This window comes from Sus scrofa, chromosome 14 (genome assembly GCF_054392235.1).
Source record: "Sus scrofa isolate SSC_HxYL_T2T_F1_AM1 chromosome 14, Sscrofa_HxYL_maternal_Yorkshire_Landrace_v2.0, whole genome shotgun sequence".
Taxonomy (NCBI): domain Eukaryota; kingdom Metazoa; phylum Chordata; class Mammalia; order Artiodactyla; family Suidae; genus Sus; species Sus scrofa.
Window position 1 is genome coordinate 127,162,247 of NC_139396.1, and position 23,957 is coordinate 127,186,203.

At 40.8% G+C, this 23,957-nt stretch overlaps 1 protein-coding gene across 5 annotated transcripts; it reads left to right on the forward strand.

Moving 5' to 3' along the window:
* The first annotated feature begins 149 nt into the window (after positions 1-149).
* Positions 150-23,597, forward strand: CEP55 (centrosomal protein 55). 5 transcript variants are annotated; one of them, XM_013983572.3, is made up of 10 exons: positions 316-480; positions 864-916; positions 2,526-2,720; positions 5,033-5,308; positions 8,297-8,365; positions 17,292-17,445; positions 18,830-19,143; positions 20,728-20,799; positions 21,491-21,616; positions 22,434-23,597. In XM_013983572.3, exons 3-10 carry the CDS (start codon positions 2,538-2,540, stop codon positions 22,632-22,634), a joined length of 1,395 nt encoding a protein of 464 aa, XP_013839026.1. In that variant the 5' UTR covers positions 316-480; positions 864-916; positions 2,526-2,537; the 3' UTR covers positions 22,635-23,597. The 5 variants fall into 5 exon arrangements, with proteins under 5 accessions (XP_084851009.1, XP_084851008.1, XP_005671353.1 ...); XM_084994883.1 differs by lacking the exon at positions 2,526-2,720 and having other exon boundaries at positions 150-480; XM_084994882.1 differs by lacking the exon at positions 864-916 and having other exon boundaries at positions 150-480; positions 5,022-5,308.
* The last annotated feature ends 360 nt before the right edge of the window (positions 23,598-23,957 follow it).

Consider the following 23,957-nt stretch of genomic DNA (forward strand, 5'->3'; position numbering starts at 1 on the left):
ACCTCCTGCCCCCGCCCTGACTCCATCCCACCTCACGACCGCACTCAACTTCTAGGCCCCGCCCCTCGGAGGCCGCAGCCAATCGGAGAGCCGCGACCCCGCCGAGCGTACTGCGCCTCCTTCCTGCCGGCCTCGCCCCTGCCGGCAGTGACGTGCCCCGCCCCGCAGCCGCGGGATTCAAACTCCCGGAAGCGGCTCCCGCGGCGGAGGGTGTGAGTTGGCCGACGCTGGCGCGGAGCTTCGCCTCAGGTGCCGGCTGGCTGCGGGGAGACGACAGCGGAGCGTGGCTGCAGTGGCCAGAGCCCGCAGCCCCGGGGCCAGGCGGCACCGCGAGGGAGGCGGGGTTAGCGGGAAGTTGCGTCTACTGGGACTCTATCCGTCTGGGGGCCTGTTATCTTTCCCTGGCGCTCACTTCGTGCGTGGCACTCGGCTGGGCGCCTCAAGACCGTCGCCAATTCGATCCCTCCTTTGAGCTTTGCGGTGGGTATTACAATCATCTTTCAGACTGGTGCCGAGAGCCCTAGTGATTTGGCCAAGGCCTTTCGTAGTACAGCATTTAGCCAATTAGCAATCACTTTTATGCCTATTTCACAAGCATCTTCAATTTGGAGGTGAGAAAGAAGGTACTCCTTTTTTTGCAGTTTTTCTTTGCCTGTCTTCCCACGTGAAGTCTTACAGGAGGGGTTTGTAAGATTTGTCTCCACTTGACGACATGGCTTGTAATAGATGCCATGTGCTCTTTGCTGGTTATCTTAGTCTTTCACCTTAGAATGGGCAAAAATCCAGGACTGACTTTGGTAGAAGGTCTCTTCACCTCAGTTTACCGAGTTCTGGTTTTTTTCATGCTCTCTGAGTACGTACAGGATGACCCTAAAAGTCAAATGCACGGAGAAGCCTTCCCCACCACTGTGTCTAGGTAGGTCTCTATTTTTACTGATATCATTTATCACTGTATTTTTCATTTCCTGGATAACGTTTTATAACTTGAGAATCTGTATTTGTTTCTTGTTATTACCTGCCTTCTTTGCTAGATTGAAAATTCCATTACATGAGAGAAGTGTTTCTCTTTCTTTTTCTTTCATTTCTAGCTTTCTGCAGCTATTATGCTGCCTGGTCAGTTAGGCTCTCCAATATTTTGGGGGTTTTTTGTCTTTTTTTTTTTTTTTAGGGCCGCACCCGCGGCATATGGAGGTAACCAGGCTAGGGATCTAATCGGAGGAGATGTAGCATCTGCGACCTACACCACAGCTCACGGCAATGCCGGATCCTTAACCCACTGAGCAAGGCCAGGGATTGAACCTGCAACCTCATGGTTCCTAGTCGGATTCGTTTCTGCTGCGCCACGATGGGAACTCCTCCAATATTTTTCGAATACATGAGTAGTCTGATATTCCTCTAGATTCCTTAGTCACATCCCCATTATTTTATCTTGGGATCCATAACTGGAAAAATGCTTTTTTAAGCTCCCTAATTGAAGCTACTTTTATTATATGTACAGTATGTTTTGCTATATATTTTGCTCCTAGAGTTCAAAGTATATGTTTGCTTCTAAAATGTCATCTAACACTGTTAACAGATGTACCAAGCTTCTCCTTAATCCTTATTCTTTTTTTTTTTTTTGTCTTTGTTGTTGTTGTTGTTGTTGTTGTTGCTATTTCTTGGGCCGCTCCCGCAGTATATGGAGGTTCCCAGGCCAGGGGTTGAATTGGAGCTATAGCCACCGGCCTACGCCAGAGCCACAGCAACGTGGGATCCGAGCCGCGTCTGCGACCTACACCACAGCTCACGGCAACGCCAGATCGTTAACCCACTGAGCAAGGGCAGGGACCGAACCCGCAACCCCATGGTTCCTAGTCGGATTCGTTAACCACTGCACCACGACGGGAACTCCAATCCTTATTCTTAATTTGTGTCATTCTTGAATTCCATGAATGTTGTGTCTCTTTTTTCTATAAATGCCTCATATTGGATTCTTCTCACTTCTGCCTGCTGTGCGCTCTCAGCTAAGATAGATCTGAACTAGGCCTATCTTCTAAAACAGAGGACACACCACCATCATATCAGATAATGATGTTTCAGTGTCCATATACTCAGTATTATATTATTTACCACTAGCTTTTTATTCCTGGGTGAAATATGTCTTTGATCGTGATCTACTTCTTTCAGGCTTCATTTAATAGTTTAACCCTCTATTGGTTATTCCCTCCATTTTTTAAAAAAACAAAACTTTCCTTTTGACATATGACACACATATAGAGTCCTGCATAAACATAAGTGTACACGTTTACATACTGAATACTCCCCATGTATCTACCACTCAGATTAAAGATCTATACATATTGTTACTAGCAATCTAGAATCCATCTGGAGTCCCGCTCCCATACCCTGCTGATTTGTCTATATCACTTCTGTTTAAATAGAAAGGTTCTTGTATTTAGCAAATAGGTTATTAGACCTGTTCAAACCTAGAAAAAGTCTTGTAGACTCAGATTTATAAAATATAATTGTATTTTTATTTTTTACAGACACTTTCAGAGATGTCTTCCAGAAGTCCCAAAGAGTTAATTAAAAGTAAATGGGGGTCAAAGCCTAGTAACTCCAAATCAGAAACTGCGTTAGAAAGATTTAGGGGAGAAATTGCAGCCTTAAAAACATCGGTGGATGAAATCACAAGTGGGAAAGGAAAACTGACTGATAAAGATAGACACAGACTTTTGGAGGTAAAACTCTTTAAATTGTAAGCTTTACTGTAGAAGATGAGAAAGTATTTTTTTTAATGATCATATAATTTAGTTTAACAAACCAAATCTTTTCAACTTTGGGATTTAGATTTTAATGTGAATGTTTAAAAAGCCATTTTATCATGTATATAGGTTGCTTTCCAAGTAATCTTTGTTTTCAGCTATTTTTTTAAGGTAAAATCATTATATATGTTGGCATTTTGCATTCTATTAAACTATATTTCCTTGATTTACAATTTGGTATGACATAGTCTGTAAAGCAGTTAGGAATTTGTTAGCACTGGAAATATTTAAAAATTTAATCATTAATTTGATTTTAATTTATTTTGCAAAGTGCTTTTATTGTTCATAGTTACAAAATAAATGCCTTGTTTTAAATAATATTGTTGGAGTTCTTTAAATTTTGTTTTATAGGCACATCATAAAACAATGATTTATTATTGTTTAACACATATTGTGGTGAATACCTACTCAAGCACTGAGAAATGATTTATCATCAATTCTTTTTTTTTTTTTTTCTGCTTTTTAGGGCTGCACCTGTGTCATACAGAAGTTCCCAGGCTAGGGGTTGAACCAGAGCCTCAGCTGCTGGCCTACGCCACAACCACATCAAATCCGAGCCTAGTCTGTGACCTACACCACAGCTCATGGCAACGCTGGATCTTTAACCAGCTGAGGAAGGCCAGGGATCTAACCTGCAACCTCTGGGTTCCTAGTCAGATTCGTTTCCTCTGGGCCCCAAGGGGAACTCCTTATCATCAAGATCATTTTGTAATCTGATGAAGGAATCTAATAGCTTCCTTGAGAGATCTCTTTCCAGTTCATTCCACTTCTGATGAGCACTGGCTGTTGAAACACCTTTATAATCAGTTAAAATTAAAATTCCTGTTAACTTCTACCCATTCGTTCTAATTGTACCCATTAAAGCTACCCAGGGAGTTCCCTGGTGGTGCAGTGGGTTAACAATTCAGCATTGTCACAGCTGTGTCTGGGTTGCAGCGTGGTGTTGATTTGATTTGTGGCCCTTGAACTTCCGCATGCCTTGAGTGTGGCAAAAAAAAAAGGCTACACAGAACAAGTCTATTTTTTTACCCAGTTGACAACTTTTTCAGATATCCAAAGAAATCTTGCTTCTTACTTTCCTGTAGATCAACTCCATATTCTTGAGCTTTAATTTTTTTTTTTTTTTTCCGTCCTGCTCACTTTCCTGATTACTTTGTGGGGTGTTCTTATCTCTCTTGAATTATGTACCCAGTATTGCACACTGTGGCAAAGACAGGTTGAAACAGTATTATTATTTCCCTTAATCTGGATGGTCTACTCTCTGAAAGCTTAAAATTGAATTGGCTTTTTTTGGTAATTATATCATCTTACTGTCCTTAGTTTGCAGCCAACTAAAATCTCATCATTTTTACACAACTGTCCAACTCAATTTTGCTGTCTTTATTTGAACAACTACTTCGTCCCCACACTCCCAAATGCAAGTTTTTAGTTCTATATTGTTTTTCCTTTGTTATCATGTAAGCCATTCTGCTAACTTTGTCTATCGTCTCTCTCAGTGCTTTCTCCCTTATATTGGCAGGAATTTAACAAGCATACCTTCTTTATCTTTCAAATTCTTGAAAATGTCGAACATTCCTTTGAAGATCACCTTCTAAATCTGATACCAAATCATTTAACAAAAAGCAAGTTTATAAATGCAATTTTATCCAGCCGTAATGTTCTATAATTTTTAAGTTCTGTTACTTCAACATCAGGCAACACAGATCTCTTTGTGTGACTCACTTTTAGCCTTTAAGATTATTAGAACTGGGAGTTCCCTGGTGGCCTAACAGTTAAGGATCTGGTGTTGTCACTGCTGTGGTGCAGGTTCAGTCCCTGGTCTAGGAACTTTTGTATGCTACGGTCTCAACCAATAAATAAATAAATAAATAAATGAATGAATGCACTGGCATGATGGAGGAATGATTGGCAGATACTCAAGTGAGAGCCAGCTTTTCTTTAGCTTTCTCTCATCTCTCTTGACAGCGTTTGTCTCTCCTTTCTGTGTCCATGTCCCATTTGTTTTATATATAACTACAGCACTTACCATATTGCATTAATGTGTTGGGATTACCTCTCTCTGAGCCCTGTGAGTGTGAGACCTTGGCTTTGTCTTCTTTTTGGCCCTTGTATCTGGTATGATGCTGACTGATTTATAATAAACTCTTTTCAAATGCTTGCTCTAGTGTACTGTTTGCTTTTGTGTTTGACCTGGCCTTGTTCTAAGATTCTTCTTAGTTTATATCTAGAAAATTCGAGTCCTTGAAGCTGAGAGGGAGAAGAATGCTTATTGCCTCACAGAGAAGGACAAAGAAATACAGCGACTCAGAGACCAGCTGAAGGCCAAATATAGTACTACTGCTTTGCTTGAACAGCTGGAAGAGAAAACGAAGGAAGGTGAAAGGAGGGAACAGCTGTTGAAATCCTTGTCTGAAGAGACAGATGTATTGAAAAAACAGTTGTCTGCTACAACTGCAAGACTTGCTGAACTTGAAGGCAAAGCCAGTACACTCCGTTTATCACAGGTACTAATTTCTTTAAACCCAGGTTTTTTAAATCTTTTCTGATGCAGTTTGTAATTCTTATGAAGAATGAGTTTGTTAAAACTCATTTTTTAGGAGTTCTCGTCATGGCTCAGTGGTTAACGAATCCGACTAGGAACGATAAGGTTGAGGGTTTGATCCCTGGCCTCGCTCAGTGGGTTAAGGATCCGGCATTGCCGTGAGCTGTGGTGTAGGTCACAGACACGGCTCAGATTGATCCCGAGTTGCTGTGGTGTAGGCTGGCAGCTACAGCTCCAATTAGACCCCTAGCCTGGGAACCTCCGTATGCCACAGGTGCAGCCCTAGGAAAGGCAAAAAGACAAAAAAACAAAAACAAAAAAACTCATTTGTCAAATGGTGAAACAGCATACTGTACTAACAGATTAACAGATTACCTTTTTTTTTTAAATAGCCTAGTACTTTGTAAGCAAAAATAGGTAATATGGCTTCCTCCACTCCCCATTGTTTGGCTCTCAGGAATATTCAGAATACAGAATCTGCTATGTATCTGCAACAGCCCAGGAAGATTTTGTTGAGTTTTTTTTTTATAGTTTCTTTCATGAAAACAGTAGGCTTTGTTTTTTTGGTTATTTTTCATATTTGAGATACTCAATTATAATATCTGGTATGCTTTTCCTACTACATGTGCTTTTTGTCCCCTTCTTTTGTTTTAGAGTCACTAGAGTAGCAGAAATAGCAAGGATTTGTAGGTAGGCAGATCTGAGTTCAGATCTTGGTTCTTCTGCTTGCTAGCTATGTGATTCTTAACAAATTCCTTAACCTTTCTAGCTTTAAAGACAATGCTAGAATTCACCAGACCCCTCTCCTTAAACCTTAATTTCCACAGTGGTAAAATCAGGATAAGAACACTGGAGATTAAATGTTATATGTATGTAAATTGCCTAGCAGAGTGCCTGGCATATAGTAAGTGCTAAATAAATGATTTCTTATTGGTCAGAGCTTTGAATCTTTTGGATATTTGGATGTTTGAATAATAGTAACAATACAAGTATTAATACCACCTATTAATATCAGTAGCTTTTAGGTGTAATATTGAAACATTATTAGATGTCTTCATACTTTCTCTCTCCTTTAGGGTATTCAGATTGATCAGACCTCTGTTGTGTACTCTCATAGGTGGACAACTGAGTGTTTCTACAGATGAGTTCAAAGAAGTTAAGCTTTTCTAAGGAAGTTCCGTAGAGCTGAAACTCATGAAACTTTATAGTCAGATCCTAAGTGGTTGACTGAACCTTTACTTAAAGCTCAAGGATTAGTTTCTCTACTTTTTTTTTTTTTTTTTTTTAAATGCTTTTTAGGGTCACACCCACAGCATGTGGACGTTCCCAGGTTAGGGGTCAAATTGGAGCTACAGCTGCTGGCCTACACCACAGCTCATGGCAACGCTGGATCCTTAACCCACTGAGCAAGGTCGGGGATTGAACCCACATCTTCATGGTTCCTAGTTGGGTTTGTTTCCACTGAGCCACGAAGGGACCCCCCAAGTTTCTCTACTTTTGAAGCTGGAAATGTAAATCTTGGTAGAAATGATAGTTTTTAATAATGTGTTCTTGTAATAATTGTGTGGGATAGCCACTAGTAATTTCTGTATTAATTAGCATGTCTAACTGCTGTTGACAACCAATCTCCAAATCTCAGTCTTACATGACAAATGATTATTTTTTGCTCATGTCACAGCCTAGTGCAGGTGGGAGTGGAGGAGGCTTTACTCCATAGTGATCCAGGGTCCTTCCTTCTGGTGGCTCCCTCGTCCCTCAGGGGGCATTCCTCCACCAGATCCTCTATACATACCTGTGGGTTAAAGGGCATGTGGAGAATTGGGGGAATGTGTAGGGTTTAGGCCTAAAATTAGCATATCTCACTTCTGCTCACATTCTATTGGACAGAATTCAGCCTCATGATCCCAATAACCACAGGGAAGGCTGGGAAATGTAGTCCACAGTGTATGCAGGGGAAAAGGAAAGGAATTTGGTGAACTATCTCTGTCATAGTTTTCCACCTAAAGGACTAAATTGAGAGGGAGAAAGAGCTATACTAGGGTGAGTGTCTAGATCATCTTTGAATAAGAAAAAAAATGTTTTGAGCTTCCTTGCCAGCCTTCACAGAAGTTTCTTTCCATATAGCTGTTAAAAGACTGAAATACAACTTATTATGAGTTTTGTTGGCTAGACTGAATACCTAACCATCTACTTCCCTCTTTTTTCCCTCTATGAGAAAGTGAAGAAAAAAGAGATGTTTTGAGTTCTATATGAACAAATACTAAATAATGCTATTGCAAATACAAATGTAATGCTAGAAAACAACTTTTGTTTTTTATTTGACAATTTAATATCTTCCAGATTTTATTTAAATAGCCCAGTTGTTTTGCTTTGTCTCCTAGTGAAAACCACTGGGCTGTTCATATGCCCTGAGGCTATTCTGGTAATCCTGGGGTCCAGAGGACCTCAGAAATCAAATTAGATATGACATCTCTGGGAAGTTCCTTTTGTGGGTCTGTGGTTAACCAACCTGACTAGGATCCATGAGAATTCAGGTTTGATTTCTGGCCTTGATCAATGGGTTAAGGATCTGACATTGCTGTGAGCTGTGGTGTAGGTCAAAGATGTGGCTTGGATCCCGCATTGCTGTGGCTGTGGTGTAGGCCAGTAGCTGTAGCTCCAATTTGACCTCTAGCCTGGGAACTTCCATATGCCGCAGATGCAGCCCTAAAAAGCCAAAAAAAAAAGGGGGGGGGGATATGACATCTCAGGTTTCCAATCTGCTTAGAAAGCTTCCAGGACATCTTAATTCTGCTTTGCTACCCATCGCCTCTTGGTATGATGGTTCACCAGCATGTACTTGATCTGTATTTTGGGATGCTTCTGTGAAGTATGTATTATGAAACTAAATGTAATGAGGAAACTTCTAGTATTAAATGTATGAGGTTAATGAATATTGGTTTACTTACAGACTGTGGCTACAAGTTGCCTCAATCCATCGATGAGTGAGATTCATGAAATGGAAGTGCAGCTGAAAGACGTAAGTTCATTTGTCTTTTATTAAGTTATGGCTAAAGAGAAATAATTCATTTATTATTAAATTTCATAGAAATTGGCAGCACTAGTGCTATGACTTGGAAAAACATTTTGAGGAGACGGAAAAATGAATGGTTTGAGATCATCTCTCTAGGTTACTACCTTTTTTTTTTTTTTTAACTCCCCACCAAAATGATTCTTTTTTTTTTTTTTTAAGGCCACACCTGTGGCATATGGAAGTTCCCAGGCTAGGAGTTGAATTAGAGCTGTAGCTGCCGGCCATTCCCACAGCAACACGGGATCCGAACTGCGTCTATGACCTACACCACAGCTCACTGCAACGCTGGATCCTTAACCACTGAGTGAGGCCAGGGATCAAACTGCCTCCTTGTGGATACTAGTCGGATTTGTTTCCGCTGAGCCACAACAGAAACTCTCTCTAGGTTACTACCTTAAAGTTTCTTTCCAGGCAAGCAGGAGGGCCTCTTCCTCTAAGTATGGTCTCTTGTAGGCTAGAAAGCCTAGAAATCGCCTATTTCTATCGAATATCTCACTAGCGTCCTTCCTCCACCTAAATCTAACTTGCCCAACTCTTTTATTATTTAATATAACTTAATTTGCCGTTTCTTTTCTCATTTATAATGCAAGATTTACTCTTTAGTTTAAAATTATTCCCTTTAGGAGTTCCCGTCATGGCTCAGCAGTTAACAAACCTAATATCCTTGAGGATGCGGGTTCGATCCCTAGCCTCACTCAGTGGGTTAAGGATCCAGTGTTGCTGTGAGCTGTGGTGTAGGTTGCAGATGCAGCTCGGATGCCATGCTGCTGTGGCTCTGGTGAAGGCCGGCTGCTTAGCTCAGTTGGACCCCTAGCCTGGGAACCTCTATGTCCCAAGGGTGCAGCCTAAAAAGACAAAAAACAAACAAACAAAAAGTAAAATTATTCCCTTGAAACCATGATTTGCTTTCATAGTTTGAAAAGGAAACACATTTTTTGTATACTCAATATTTTTCTCTAGGATTTGATATGAGGTTGTTTTAGATATTTGTTAAAGCTGTTTGTTATTTCAACTTTTGTCTTAAATGGATTAGTGGGTCATTGGAAATTAAATAAATTGGGGACACAGGATTATTATTCATAGTGTATTTTTTCAAGTTAGATATGCAGAATATTAAATTCTTGATTTAATCATTAGGTCAGTAGGTAGATATTGTGATTCCAGAAATATTATTGGGAATTCCTGTTGTGGCCAAGTGGAAATGAATCCGACTAGGAACCATGAGGTTGGGGGTTCGATCCCTGGCCTTGCTCAGTGGGTTAAGGATCCGGCGTTGCTGTGAGCTGTGGTGTAGGTTGCAGACAAGACTCAGATCTGGCGTGGCTGTGGTGGGGGCATAGCCTGGCAGCTGTAGCTCTGATTAGACCCCTAGCCTGAGAATCTCCACATGGCCTAAAAAAAAAAGTTTAAAGAAACATTATTGGCATGTCTGTCCTGATCTAAGTATACTTTTAAGATTCTTGTTTATCTCATCTAGCAGGTGTACCTTGAGGTTTGTTCGATCTTCAAAAGAATTTAAATATGTTGAGCCATCTGTGTAGTGGGGTACCACAGTACCCTTATCAAAATTTCCCTAGAGATAACTAAAATGAAGAAACACAATTCTTAAAGAACTATCAAAATAAGTTTTTTTGTATGTCGTATACTATCCCTAGCATATAGAAAATCAGAATGACAAAATGGAATCTTGTGAAGTTTTTAGAATTTTACTGTGTCTCTTTTAGCAAAGTACCTAAAAATCAATGCTTTTTTCTTAAACTCATATGTAAGGCTTTAGCTTCTCAATGCTACCTGCTTCAAATATCAACTAAAATTATTTTTATGTAATGATGATTGCTCTGGGTTAGAACTTGAGATTCTCCATTTTCAGTAAGTTCTAGATGCTACTGCTAGGTGTCTGAGGACAACCCTCTGAGAGCCGTTTACTTACGCTTCACGAGCAAGAGGTGACTTAACTCTGGGTATCCATTTGGAGCCTCAGCATTTTTTTTTTCCCTAACGGCTGCACCTGCAGCGTATGGAAGCTTCTGGGCCAGGGATCGAATCTGAGCCTGTGATTTTACTGGATCCTTTAACCTACTGCACTGGGCCTGGGATCAAACCCTCACCTCTGCAGTGACCTGAGTTGCTGTATTGGATTCTTAACCTATTGTGCCACAGTGGGAACCCCTCAGCAGATCTTTTAGACCAGAAGGAGAATTGTAGTTGGAGGACTCAAGAGCAGGGAAAGAGAAATCTCACTCCTCAGGCCCACACTGTCCCATTTTTTTGGTTTTTGAGGGCTCAGCAATTCTAGTCCTATGCCTTCTGCCAAGCTTTCACAAAATGTCCTGAAAAAGTTTGACCACCTATCTTAAGAATCAGTATTTGTTATGCTAAAATAAGCCCTAAAAACCTATGTTTACCTGTCATAAGGCCAAGCTGTATCATTTCTCAGCTACCATTTAGGTCTGGCTGATATTTTGAAGTAATTACATGGAGTTAATGCTGTGCATATTCTCCAGTGCCAGTAACTTTGAAACCAAATAGCTAAAAGGCAGTTTTAATAGGAATTTCCTTTTTTTTTTGGCTGTACCCATGGCATGTAGAAGTTCCCAGGCTAGGGGTTGAACCCACACCATAGCAGTAATCCAAGCCCCTGCAGTGATGATGCCAGGTCCTTAACTTACTGCACCACAAGAGAACTCCTAATAGGGGTTTCTTGCTCTTAATTTTAAAAATATAATTTTTAAACATAGAATTTAGGTAAAATCAATCATAATTATTGCTTACCTTTTTATTTGGAAAAAAAATTCAAATATATGCAAAAGTTACAAGAATGAAAATGGCACATATACCAAAATCAAACCATTGTTAACATTTTACCCAATTTCATACTCTCTTTCTTTTTCAGTCCAACCCCCCCAGCACACACACTATTTTTTTCTGAACCATTTGAAAATGAGTTGCATATATCCACAGCTCTTTAAGCCGGTATATTTCAATGTATATTCCCAAGAGTGAGGATATTCTCTTACATGAGTACAGTACAGATAGCAACTTTAATAAATTTAACATGGACACAGTACTTCTATGTAATCTGCCACCCATATTCCAGTTTTGTCAGTTGATGCCCATTTTTTCCCTCTCCAATATGGTTCAATTTCAATTTACATTCAAATTTTTGCCCAAGAAATAATTTAATGGATCCCTGCCAAAGCAGAAGGAAGAGCATTAGTAAGCATTCCACATGGCTTCACTTTTGTGTGCTCTTGTTTTATAATTTTATTGATAACTTGGATGAAAATGGTAAATGCATGTCTGACAAATGTGTAGATGACACAAAGCTGGAAGAGATAACTGATGCAAGGAGGACTCTAACGGTGCAAAACTCATATCAGCTTTCACTGATAGCTATCAAATCCATTTATTATTGATTCTATAAAAAGAAGAGTAGATGCATAGTGAGGTCAGGAGTAACTGTTTACTACTTTATTGAAGTAATATCGCCATCATATGGCCTTTTAGAATATTGCCTCTCACATCTTGATAGAATTTTATTTCTGATAAATAATGTATGGTCAGACTCATTTAAAAAAAGAAAATTTTCATGACCATGCAACGTTGACATTTACATTTACATTTCCTTTTGGCGGGGAGCAAGGGGGTTGCACCCACGGCGTGTTGAAGTTCCTGGGCTAGGGATTAAGCTGCTGCAGTGACAACACCAAATCCTTAACTTGCTGTGCCACAGGAGAACTCCTGTATTTCTTAAATATGGACTTTTAAAATTTTTTTTGAGGGCTGTACCCACGGCATATGGAAGTTCCTGGGCTAGGGGTTGAATTAGAGCTACAGCTGCTGGCCTACACCACAGCCACAGCAACACAGGATCTGAGCCACATCTGTGACCTATATCACACCTCAAAGCAATGCCAGATCCCTGACCCACTGAGTGAGGCCAGCAATTGAGCCTGCATCCTCATGGATACTAGTTGGATACATTTCCACTGAGCCACAACAGGAACTCCTGGACAGATTTTAAATTTGGTATAAAATTAGGTATCTTTAGCATCTAACACAATTTTTAAGTATTTGGATATATATGTGTTTTTTGAGTCATATAGTACTACATCTCTTATGAACTAAATTTGTATAAAACAAAGTGGCTATATAGTATCTGCACTTGATAAATGGACTCTCAAGCCATATTAGGAGATGGGATGTTATAACTGCTTGAGGTACAGAGAGAAAAGTCGCTGGAGGAAGGGCCCTGGACTAAGTCTTTGATTTCATAGGCTGCTTCTGTCTTCCCAACCCATTTCCTAGTTCTGTAGAGAATAGACATTGAAAATCCTTTAAGCCCCATACCTAGAAGTTTTGCTCATAAGTTTGTGGGCTCCTTGTGGAAGCAGCTTAGCAAAAGTTGGAGGAACTTTCTAGATAGATAAATAAATAGATAAGTAGATCTTTTTGGACATGGAGCTCAATTGCCTCTATCTTTAAAGGATGGAAATTTCTACATGAAAGAAGATGCCTTGATATGTAACCAAAAACTTCCACCGTGTTCCTTACCACTTATCGCATCTCACCCTTCTAGAGTAAGATGGTGTGGAAGGGGAGCCCGTCCTTTTACAGTGTACCTCCAATAAATGCAGGGTGATTAAAAAAGAATTGGACATTTTATTTTATTTTTTGTCTTTTTGCCTTTTGAGGGCCGCTTCCGAGGCATATGGAGGCTCCCAGGCTAGGGGTCCAATCGGAGCTGTAGCCACTGGCCTACGCCAGAGCCACAGCAACGCTGGATCCCAGCTATGTCTGCAACCTACGCCATAGCTCACGGCAACGCCAGATCCTCAACCCACTGAGCAGGGCCAGGGATCGAACCCGCAACCTCATGGTTCCTAGTCGGATTCGTTAACCACTGAGTCACAACGGGACCTCTAAGAAGTGACCATTTTAAAAAATGTTTTCCAGTATGTATATTTTACTTCAGTAAAGTTATACCATGCAACTTTTTAAAGAAATCTGTGTTTGTATCATCTCTTTCTGGCAACCTTCAAGGATAAGAAGGTAATACATCCTGGCTGCCACACTTTAGTCATTGATAATCATACATTCCAACAGGTCTGGGATGCATTGTAACACAAAGGATACATATTATACACTTGTAAGATTATAGAAATAGTTGTGATTGTTCCATTACAAAGGTGTTTGATTATGTTTCATACATTACTTAATGAGTAAGAGATTTTTGGAAGTGTTTTATTCTTTGTGAGTCACTCTAAATGGATTGTTCTACTGTGTGTGAGGAACTGCTAGATTCTTTCATGTCCTCTCCTTCCTTCCCTGAACACTCACACACTCTGATTTGGGGCTACAAGGCTTTCTCAGGACCTTGTTGGTTCTTGCAGCCAGTTTTCCCACTCCGTGTTATCCTCATTCACAAACACTTATCAGGCAGCCACTTGCTGCAGATACACATGAAGGGAACTATGAAAGAAAATATCTCAACAAGCCTAAACCCAGCTGTCCAGAGGGCTCAGGATCTGGTTAAGATAAGAAGTAGCATCAGGAAGCAATCAAGATCATGAGTATAAGATGCCAAATAGATTGATTGGATGTGAAAAAATCACTCTTGGTTTATGAAGGAGAAAAGGCTTGATGAGGACAGTTATGGTGAGGAGGCTTGAAAGACAAGCCTGGACTCGCCAGAACTTGATGAAAAGATGGGATTTAAGTGGGCAGATAACATCAGAAAGGATTCTCAGGCACTCTATGCAAAGGGAAGAGGCACAGAGATTATGCATAGTTGTGCAGATAACAAGACAGCAGAGGAGGAGGGGAAAGGCCAGGCTATGACCTGAAGAGATGGGAAGCAGCAGATTGTGGACAATTTTAATGACAGCCTGAGGGAACATAACTTCAGTTTCAGCAAGTTATGTCCTGAAGCTTTAAAAAGTTCTCAGTTATTAATATAATTAAAACTCTTTAGTACTTTGGGGGACCAAAGAAGAGGTTGAACTGAACTTATTAGCAGTAGCTATTTTGCCTTAAAACGTTGAGTGATCATTAATTAATCCAAAGTTTTGGTTGTGGCCTTCATCTCCTCTCACACTTCTTTATTTTTTTTTTAGGGCCATACTCATGGCATATGGAGGTTCCCAGGCTAGGGGTCCAATCAGAGCTACAGCTGCCAGCCTATTCCACAGCCACAGCAACATCAGAGCCGAGCTGTGTCTGCACCCTACACCACAGCTCACGGCAACACCAGATCCTTAACCCACTGAGCCTACTCCACAGCCACAGCAACATCAGAGCCGAGCTGCGTCTGTGCCCTACACCACAGCTCATGGCAACACCAGATCCTTAACCCACTGAGCGAGGCCAGGGATCAGTCCCGAAACCACATGGTTCCTAGTTGGATTCACTTCTACTGCACCACGACAGGAACTCCCTCCTCTCCCACTTCTTGATGGAGAAATCCCCCTCCATCTGAGGATTTCTAAATCCCCAACAGTCAGGGTTTACCTATACCTAACAGTGAATCATTGCTCATGCAGGCATTCCTGTGGGCATAGGTCATAGCATGGGTGGCAGGGGCAGAGAGCCCAGTAGCAATGAGCTTGGCCATTGCGGAGGAGTGTTAGCATCCCTGTGTGTGCCTCCTGGGGCCCTTCATCCATAATGTGTTACACTTGTGGCATCAAGTTTCAGTATCCACATGTTCTCTTTACACAAATAGTCTTTGAGTCTTATTTCCCCAGTTTCTCAGGAACATAGCACGAGTGGGGGACAGTCCTTTCCTCTTGGAGTGAATACTTAGATTGGAAAGGAGAGAGAGGAGATAAAACCTCATTACATATTGTTGCTGTAGTATAAGGATCTCAAGGCTTTTTTTTTTTTTTTTTTTTTTTTTAATGGTTGCATTCATGGCATATGGAAGTTGCATTCATGGCATATGGCCAGGGATTGAACCTGAGCCACAGCTGCGATGTACGCCACAACTACAGCAACACTGGATCCTTTAATCCAATGCGTCAGGCCAGGGATTGAACCTATGCCTCTAGTTGCATCCATATTGCTGCAAAGAAATTGGCCCAACATTATAAATCGATTATACTCTAATACAAAGTTTAAAACAAAAAAAGAATCCAGCATTGTCACTGCTGTGGCTCCAGAAGTCACTGCTGTGGCTTTTTTTTTTAAGGGCCACACCTGCAGCATATGGAAGTTGACAGGCTAGGGGTTGAATTGGAGCTGCAGCTGCCGGCCTAGTCTACAACTATAGCAATGCCAGATCTGAGCCATGTATGTGACCTACACCACAGGTCATGGCAATGCCGGATCCTTAACCCACTGAGCAAGGCCAGGGATCGAACCCACAACCTCATGGTTCCTAGTCAGGTTCATTACCGCTGAGCCACAATGGGAACTCCCAGTGTGGCTTGGGCTTGATCCCTGGCCTAGGAACTTCCACATGCCTTGGGCACACCAAAAAAAAAAAAAAAAAAAAAAAAGGGAAGAAAATGTGAGAAAAGCATGGTCTGCCATTTCAAGGAGTTTACTGTCTATTGGAGAGAAACAGCAAACACAGTTCAGGATGGTTGGTAAAATAATTTTTTTAAAACATGTAGACGTATATACAGATAACAGCTTAAGTTCATAAGCCCCTAAACAGGTGAGTAGTCCCAGTTTGATATTTTTTAATTGAGTTCTAAAATTCGTCCTTTATAGGACGAAAGTTGCTGATAAAGAGGGGGGGCAGGGAGTGCCCATCCTGCCTCAGTAGAAACGAATCCGACTAGGGGAGCCATGAGGTTGTGGGTTCGATCCCTGGCCTGGATCAGTGGGTTAAGGATCTGGCATTGCCGTGAGCTGTGGTATAGATTTCAGATGCGGCTCAGATCTGGTGTTGCTGTGGTGTAGGTCGGCAGCTATAGCTCTGACTGGACCCCTAGGCTGGGAACCTTCATATCCTGCGAGTGCAACCCTAAAAAGTAAAAAAAAAAAGGGGGGGGGCAGAATGGAATGTAAGTGTGATTCTCTGGGAGGCAGACACTGAGATGGAGTTAGCAGTGCAAACAGTTTATTGAGAAGTGACAGCTGTGAAAAGAAAAGGCGGCAGGATTGGGCAGGGGCACTGTCAGACCAGGATGCCAATCTGACAGCACCTCTCCACCCCGTGGAGACCTCCCAAGCAGAACCTTATGTTGGGCAAAACAGCTCTTTCTTAAAGAACATCTGTCTGAGCAGAGAATGTCCACCTCTGCCCCAAAGACGTTCTAGTTTTTAGAGAATGATCTGGGCACACACACAAAGGAAGTTGTGTATAGGAAGCCAGCAGACAAATGAACGCAACCCTGTGTGAACGTGACTTTGCCAGGTTGTTAGGTATTCTGAAGGAGTGCACCATTAGAGTGTACCTGTGTGTCGGAAGCCATTCAGTGGTTGCCTAGAATCATTCTGTGATATGAGCCTGAAGAGTTTTATATACTGGAAAGGACTGCATCACTTGGACTCCCTTGTCTGCTTTAAGAGTTTGCTCTTTTGGAGTTCCCGTCGTGGCGCAGTGGTTAACGAATCCGACTAGGAGCCATGAGGTTGCGGGTTCGGTCCCTGCCCTTGCTCAGTGGGTTAATGATCCGGCGTTGCCGTGAGCTGTGGTGTAGGTTGCAGACGCGGCTCGGATCCCGTGTTGCTGTGGCTCTGGCGTAGGCCGGTGGCTACAGCTCCGATTCAACCCCTAGCCGGGGAACCTCCATATGCCGCGGGAGCGGCCCAAGAACCAAGAGATAGCAACAATAACAACAACAAAAAGAAAAGACAAAAAAAAAAAAAAAAAGAGTTTGCTCTTTTAAAATTATTGATTTGCTTTCATTTTCACTTTGAGGCCCTGGAGAAAAATCAGCAGTGGCTTGTATATGATCAGCAGCGAGAGGTCTATGTAAAAGGACTTTTAGCGAAGATCTTTGAGTTGGAGCAGCAGAAATCGGAAACAGCTGCCCATGTGCTTCCACAGCAGACAAAAAAGACTGAGTCAGAAGGTACTGGTACACAAATGTTCTTTTGGGTTGGCCTGCCTGACATTTTCACAAGGAGAGATTCATCCAATTTAGATTTGTATACACATATGTTAGAGAGTCAAGTAAAAGCAGGTCTGCTAGCCCTGAATTAAGTACCATTTTAGCCAGTCTGTTATATTTCCTCTTGATTTCCAGCACCAGAGGGCATGAGGCCTAGGGTAAAGGAGCTTGCAGCTCTGAAGGCATGTGAAGTTTTCTCCTCCTTGTATATCCTTCCCCTCCTTCAAAGCCCTTCTCCACCTTTAATTCCCCCAGTGCTGGCCTTGTCACCGACTGTCTTTTTACTTTGCTTCCCTTTAGTACTTATTCATATCAATTTCAGGAGAAAGATTACATTTTATAGATGATTCTTCAGTCATTTGAATCTCACCCTAGAATCGAGGTGAAGTCTTTTATGAGTGATGCTATCTTTTTGCCAAGTGCTTTGCTGTTTCCCTGAACTGATCTCCATTGAGTTTTACAAGAACCGTAAGAGGTAGGGCAGGAAGGACCATTATTCTCATTTTACAAATAGGTTCAGTAGTTCCAGGTGAAGTGCCAGGAAAAGAGAAAGCCCCCATGAAAAGCACTCATTTAAATGTCTGACAGCCCTAGTGGGACTGGAGCCTGAATTGTAGAAAGAGAAGGCTAAAGAAAACCCAGCAAGCTCATTCACTCAGAGCTTCACATTTGAATATTTAAAATGCAGCTAATGCTAAAAAAAAAGAAAAGGATTGTCTCTAGAGATAATTCAAAGCTTTATAAGTTTACTACACATAAAGGTAGGGTTTTCATTATGGCCAAAGTCTAGTTTTTTTCTTTGGTAATATAGGTTTATGTTTTTTGTTTTTCTCTCTCCTGCTCTTGCTTTTTTCTCTGTTTTATCAAAGTAATATAAGCACTTGTTGAAATAATTTAATAATATAATTTAATAATAGTACAGAAGGCCCTGCTCCACCTTTCCATCCCATCTTAATCCCTATTTCTTCCTCCCGTCAGGGCAGCTGCTTCTAAGGTTTCTGGTTTTGATTTTGGTAATTATCTCCATATCTATAAATAATGAGCTAATGGCCCTATTTTTTGATTTATTTTCTCTAGACATTAGTGACTTTCCCTCCCTCAGAATAATTATATTAATGTTTTTAGTTTTCTGTTTATTCATTTTGTAACTTCAGATGTACAAGGAATGTACCTGAACTTCTGTATCTTGTTCTATTAAATATAACCATAGTCCCTATTTCTTGACTCTTCATTTCAGAAGGTAAGGAAATAATGTGATCTTGTTCATAGGAACACATTTACATTTTTTTTCAGGAAAAATTATCTATTTTATAAAGTGAGTTGTGCTGTGGTTTGTTTGTCATAGGTTATCTTCAAGAAGAAAAGCAAAAATATTACAACCATCTCTTGGTAAATGCAAAAAAGGATCTAGAGGTGGAACGACAAACTGTAACTCAGTTGAATTTTGAACTTAGTGAATTTCGAAGAAAATACGAAGAAACCCAAAAAGAAGTGCAAGATTTAAACCAGCTGTTGTGTTTACAAAGAAAGGCAGATGTACAACATCTGGAAGACGATAGGCATAAAACAGAGAAAATACAAAGGCTCAAGGAAGAGAATGATCTTGCCAGGGAAAAACTGGGAGAAGAGAAGAAGAGATCTGAAGAGCTCTTATCTCAGGTGAGTCTAAGCAGCAAGGTTTTCCAGGGTGTATAACTCACACTTTTCATGGTACTTACTGTCAGGGACTGTATTTTAACTACTTGGGAACTGCAGGGAACAACACGAGTTCCTGCCCCCTCATGGGAGTTCATGTTTAGAAGGGACACAGACCATAAGCAAATACCTAAGTAAACTGGGAAACTAAAGAAGATAACACAGGGTAATATGACCAAGGGAAACTGGGGGCCAGTGGAGGCATCACTGAGGAGATGGTACTTGGACAGACCTGATGGGGGGAGAGAATCTGTGAGGTGAGTAACTGGGAATTCCCTCCTGGTGGAGGAAATCGTAGACACAAAGGCTCTGAGTGAGAAGGAGGTAGGTGTGTGTGAGAAGCCGAAAGACGGGAAATAAAGAGGGGATCCAGCTGGTTCCTAGGTTGGCACCACAATTGTGATGACGCTGTGCTCAAGTTAATCCACCATGTACCATCCAAGTTCTCATTATCCTCCTTGATCCAAAATGTCTCAGTAATATTGGCGTTACTGAGTTAGGATTATTAGCATTAAATGCTACTTCAGCAGAAACTCATTAATTTAAAAGTTGCCCAGGGATGGGAGTTCCCGTAATGGCTCAGTGGTTAACAAACCCAACTAGTAACCATAGGTGGCAGGTTCGATCCCTGGTCTCGCTCAGTGGGTTAAGGATCTGGCATTGCCATGAGCTGTGGTGTAGGTTGCAGACGAGGTTTTGATCTGATGTGGCTGTGGCTGTGGCTGTGGCATAGGCTGGCAGCTGTAGCTCTGATTAGACCCCTAGCCTGGGAACCTCCGTATGCCTCGGGTGTGGCCCTAAAAGCAAAAAGAAAAAAGTTGCCCCAGAGTATGAAATTATGGAAAAAACATGAATTGGGGTCCACACCAGGTCTCTTGCTGAGGGTGTGTGGCCTTAAGAAAATCAGCTAACTTCTCTGACATGCAGGTTATTTGTGTGTCAGGTTAACAACACAAAATTTAACAACCTCTTCTTGCCTCTTAGGACTTTTGTGAAGGTCGACTGAAAGAATGTGAAAATGCTTTGTAAATTAAAGGGCTAGGTAAATGTTAGTTGTTGCAACTACTAGAATAGTAATTTTTAAAATCCTCTAAAAGTTGAGAGAGAGGAAGAAAATAGTCTGTACCATTTGTCTTAGTGCTTATGAACCTCACTTCTGCCTACAGGTGTGAGCAGTGACATTTACAAAAGATTAAGCAGAAGTGAGAATTTTGTTCCAGTTCTGTGGCTGAGGAGGCAAGGCATTGCCAGCTTCGTTGTCTACTCAGAAATATTAGTGGTTGTCAGAACCTACAGGAAAGTGGGTGTGTCCAGTGCAGTTTAGTGTTTTTTATCAGTCTTTCCTTGAGGGAAGCCTCAGCCTGGGTGGTGCTGCTCAACTGCTTGCAGAGATAGCTGTCTAGCTGTGGCTGGAAGGACTCACCAGGAAGAGCAGGTGTTGCCCTAGTTGGAGATATGATGAAACTTGTGAGCCTCTCGTGTGTCCTAGGTCAAGGTCAAGCCATAAAAAGTCATTGTGACAGTGTTGGTTCTATTTGCATCCTACAGGTCCAATTTCTTTACACGTCTCTGTTGAAGCAGCAAGAGGAACAAACAAAGGTGGCTCTGTTGGAACAACAGGTACTCATTGCAGTTGCTTCTAAATTCACTGTAGCCTTTTAGAAAATGGAATGTTTTCTCATCTTTACACTGTTCTTCAAAGAACTATTTAAAAGTTAAGAAAAATGGTTTTAAAAAACTTTTAACTAAAATATTTAAAATGACTATCTGTGCCAGCCGTATATCCCTGTTACTGTCTTATGGCCAAACCAGATTCTCTGAGATGATATGGCAGTTTTTTTGACAGGTAGATGTTTGCCTAAGCAAATTTTATTCTTCCCTAAATGGCTTCTACTCTGACAGGATGTCCCTAATAGGGCTCCTTGATAACCTCAAGTAGAACTTAAAGAGACAACTGTTATTCTCAGAAGAAAAACAGAAGAGTTTTTAGTATATTCCCAACCAGGGAACAGCCATCTCTTTTCCTTCTCCTCCTTTCCCACAGAAAGGAGGATGGAGAGGACAGATTCTAACCAGCAACTTCTTAAGCTGCTCCTCACTCACTTATAATACGTCGAGCTTTGGCTTTGCTTCTTGGGTAAAGCTTCATTTATCAACATCTCTCTGTGCTCAGAGGAATTCTTGCTCTGATGGCACGACACACGTTTGCTTCTTGAGCTAATTAAAAAAAAAAAAAAAGCAAGTATTCACTTAAGAAAACTAGACAGTATACACTAGCTGTAATTGTCTCTTCCTGGGCATTTTTTTCCAGATACAGGCATGTACTTTAGACTTTGAAAATGAAAAACTTGACCGTCAAAATATGCAGCATCAATTGCATGTAATTCTTAAGGAGCTCCGAAAAGCAAGAAATCAAATAACACAGTTGGAATCCTTGGTGAGTCTGGAATGGTTAAACTAAAACTGATTTTCATCTTTTTCTTTCTGCCATCTTTCTATTTATGTGTCAAACCAGTTCCCAGACTATGAGGATACAGCTTAAAGAATGGCAGTTTCTTGGAGTTCCTGCTGTGGCACAGAGGGTTAAGGATCTGGCGTTGCCCTAGCTGCGGCTTAGATTCGATCCCTGGCAGAAACTTCCTTATGCCACGAGTGCTGCCAAAAAAGAAAAAAAAGAATGGCTGTTTCTCAGATCAATCAGATCATATCCCCTGCCTCATGTGAAGCAGCTGCCCCTTGAGCATCAGTCCAGAGCACTAGACAGGAGGACCTCTTGGTAATGACAACATTACCAGTGCCTGTGATCCTCCCCCGCCCACCCTGGGCACTGTGATTCCAGAGGCACGAAATAGTGCCTGGCCTGTGTGATGCAAGGGGCCGGGCAGGGCAGTTGTAGATCCTGAACTGGAAACTACGCTTTTCTATTTAGAAAGAAAGAGAAAAATGCTGATTTTAGGGATAATGGACTATTACAGTTAATATATTGTCCCACCTTTACATTTAGCTCTAAGCATTTTAATAAAACCTATCTATATAAACACCCAACCCTAATACTTCCTACATAATTTGAGTAATTTATAACTACCTTGTATGTTCGCACATAATACTAGTGAGCAGAGATTTTAAAAGAAAATCTGTCTATAGGACTGAAACAACTGGAGTATTTACAACTCCAGTTACAGAGCAGTTACAACCCCTGAATGGTAGGTAGGCCCTCTATGCAAAGAAGTGTTCATTTGACTTTCATTTTTTAGAAGCAGTTTCGTGAGTTTGCCTTCACAGAACCATTGGTCACTTTCCAAGGAGAGACTGAAAACAGAGGAAAAGTTGCCTCACCAAAAAGTCCTACTGCTGCACTAAATGAAAGCCTGGTGGAATGTCCCAAGTGCAATATCCAGTATCCAGCCACCGAACATCGAGATCTGCTTGTCCACGTTGAATATTGTTCCAAGTAGCAATATAATTATTCTCAATTTGGGGGTCAAAAGATTCAATACTGTATCTTATGGACATTTTGAATTACTTATTTCACCTCAGATCAGAAACTGCCTATCTACCTTTGAGACTCTGACATAGGAGTGAATTTTTTTTTTTTTTTTTTTTTTTTTTTTGCCTGCTTTGCATCTTGCTTGGCAGTGATACCTCCCTGAGATAGTTCATCTTCAGGCTTTGGTGACATGATGTGATGTGGAGAGCATTGAATGCTGAGATGACTGACATTTGCACTGGTAAAGTACTTGATGGAGAAAAGACAGTTCAGGTTATTGCTTGTGGGTCAACTCTGTTACACCAGCAAGCAAACATTGTATGTTTTATGGATTTTTAAAATCAAAGGTAATTAACCAGGGATCTTATTGTGTCATTAGTATTTTTTTAATCCAAGCACTTAGTAAACCTGCAATTCTGACTTTGATGTCTGTTGTGAAAAGATGGTGATACTTTTTTCATTTTTTCTCCTTCCTATGATAGAGTGGTTATTAGAAAAGTTAGGACTTTCTTGATCTTTATTTCTGCTTGCTGTTGAAATTATAAACCCAGCTATGTTCTAAGCACAAAGCAGATTCAGTTTAAGGAATACTCTTATGTAGCCACACACCATGTTTTCTATAACGTTAACTGGCTGTAACCATAACTTGAACTTCATCAGCACATGTTGGTTAGCTAAAATTGTTAAAATGAATTTTAACGAAACCACCTGGCCCTCTCTTTTGATTTGCAGATGTTTTATTTATTTATTTTTGGCACTCTAAAGCTGGGCACTGTAATGAGCAGATCTTTGCTTATCTGAACATATATTTTTATACGTGTGTGAGTAAACCAAAACATTTTTTATTTCTTCAGTTTTTTAAAAAATGCTTAACACTGGGCTACTGTTAGTAATATAAAGAAGAAAAGAATAAAATTATTTAATAAGTTTTGCTATGTGTAATGTATATATACAAATGAATATTCTAAGACTTCTACCCCGAGAGGGGTGCCAAGGAGTGACAGATAAACACACAGTATAAAACAGTGAAGTGGTTAAGGATGGAACCAAAAACTATATGAAGTCAGAAATTTCAAGCAGATTGTCCATAATAATATAAAAAACATAAGAAAGAGAGACATTCTTGGATTTCAAGATCCAGGTTGACGTCAAAGCCCATCTTCTTTCCACCAGAAAACCCTTTTGAACTCTCCAAACTCATATCCTTAAGTATTATCATAATTGGAGTAAGGGATATTTCTTGAGTTAGAAAAATGGCAGAACACAGCTGGTCTCTTTCATCCCTCTGGTC

Excerpts from the sequence above, each read along its gene's own strand:
- CEP55 (XM_005671296.4), top strand. The coding sequence starts at position 2,538 with ATGTCTTCCAGAAGTCCCAAAGAGTTAATTAAAAGTAAATGGGGGTCA. Across the intron at positions 5,309-8,296 it reads GTACACTCCGTTTATCACAG|ACTGTGGCTACAAGTTGCCT; the intron begins GTACTAATTTCT and ends GTTTACTTACAG. Across the intron at positions 8,366-17,291 it reads TGGAAGTGCAGCTGAAAGAC|GCCCTGGAGAAAAATCAGCA; the intron begins GTAAGTTCATTT and ends TTTCACTTTGAG.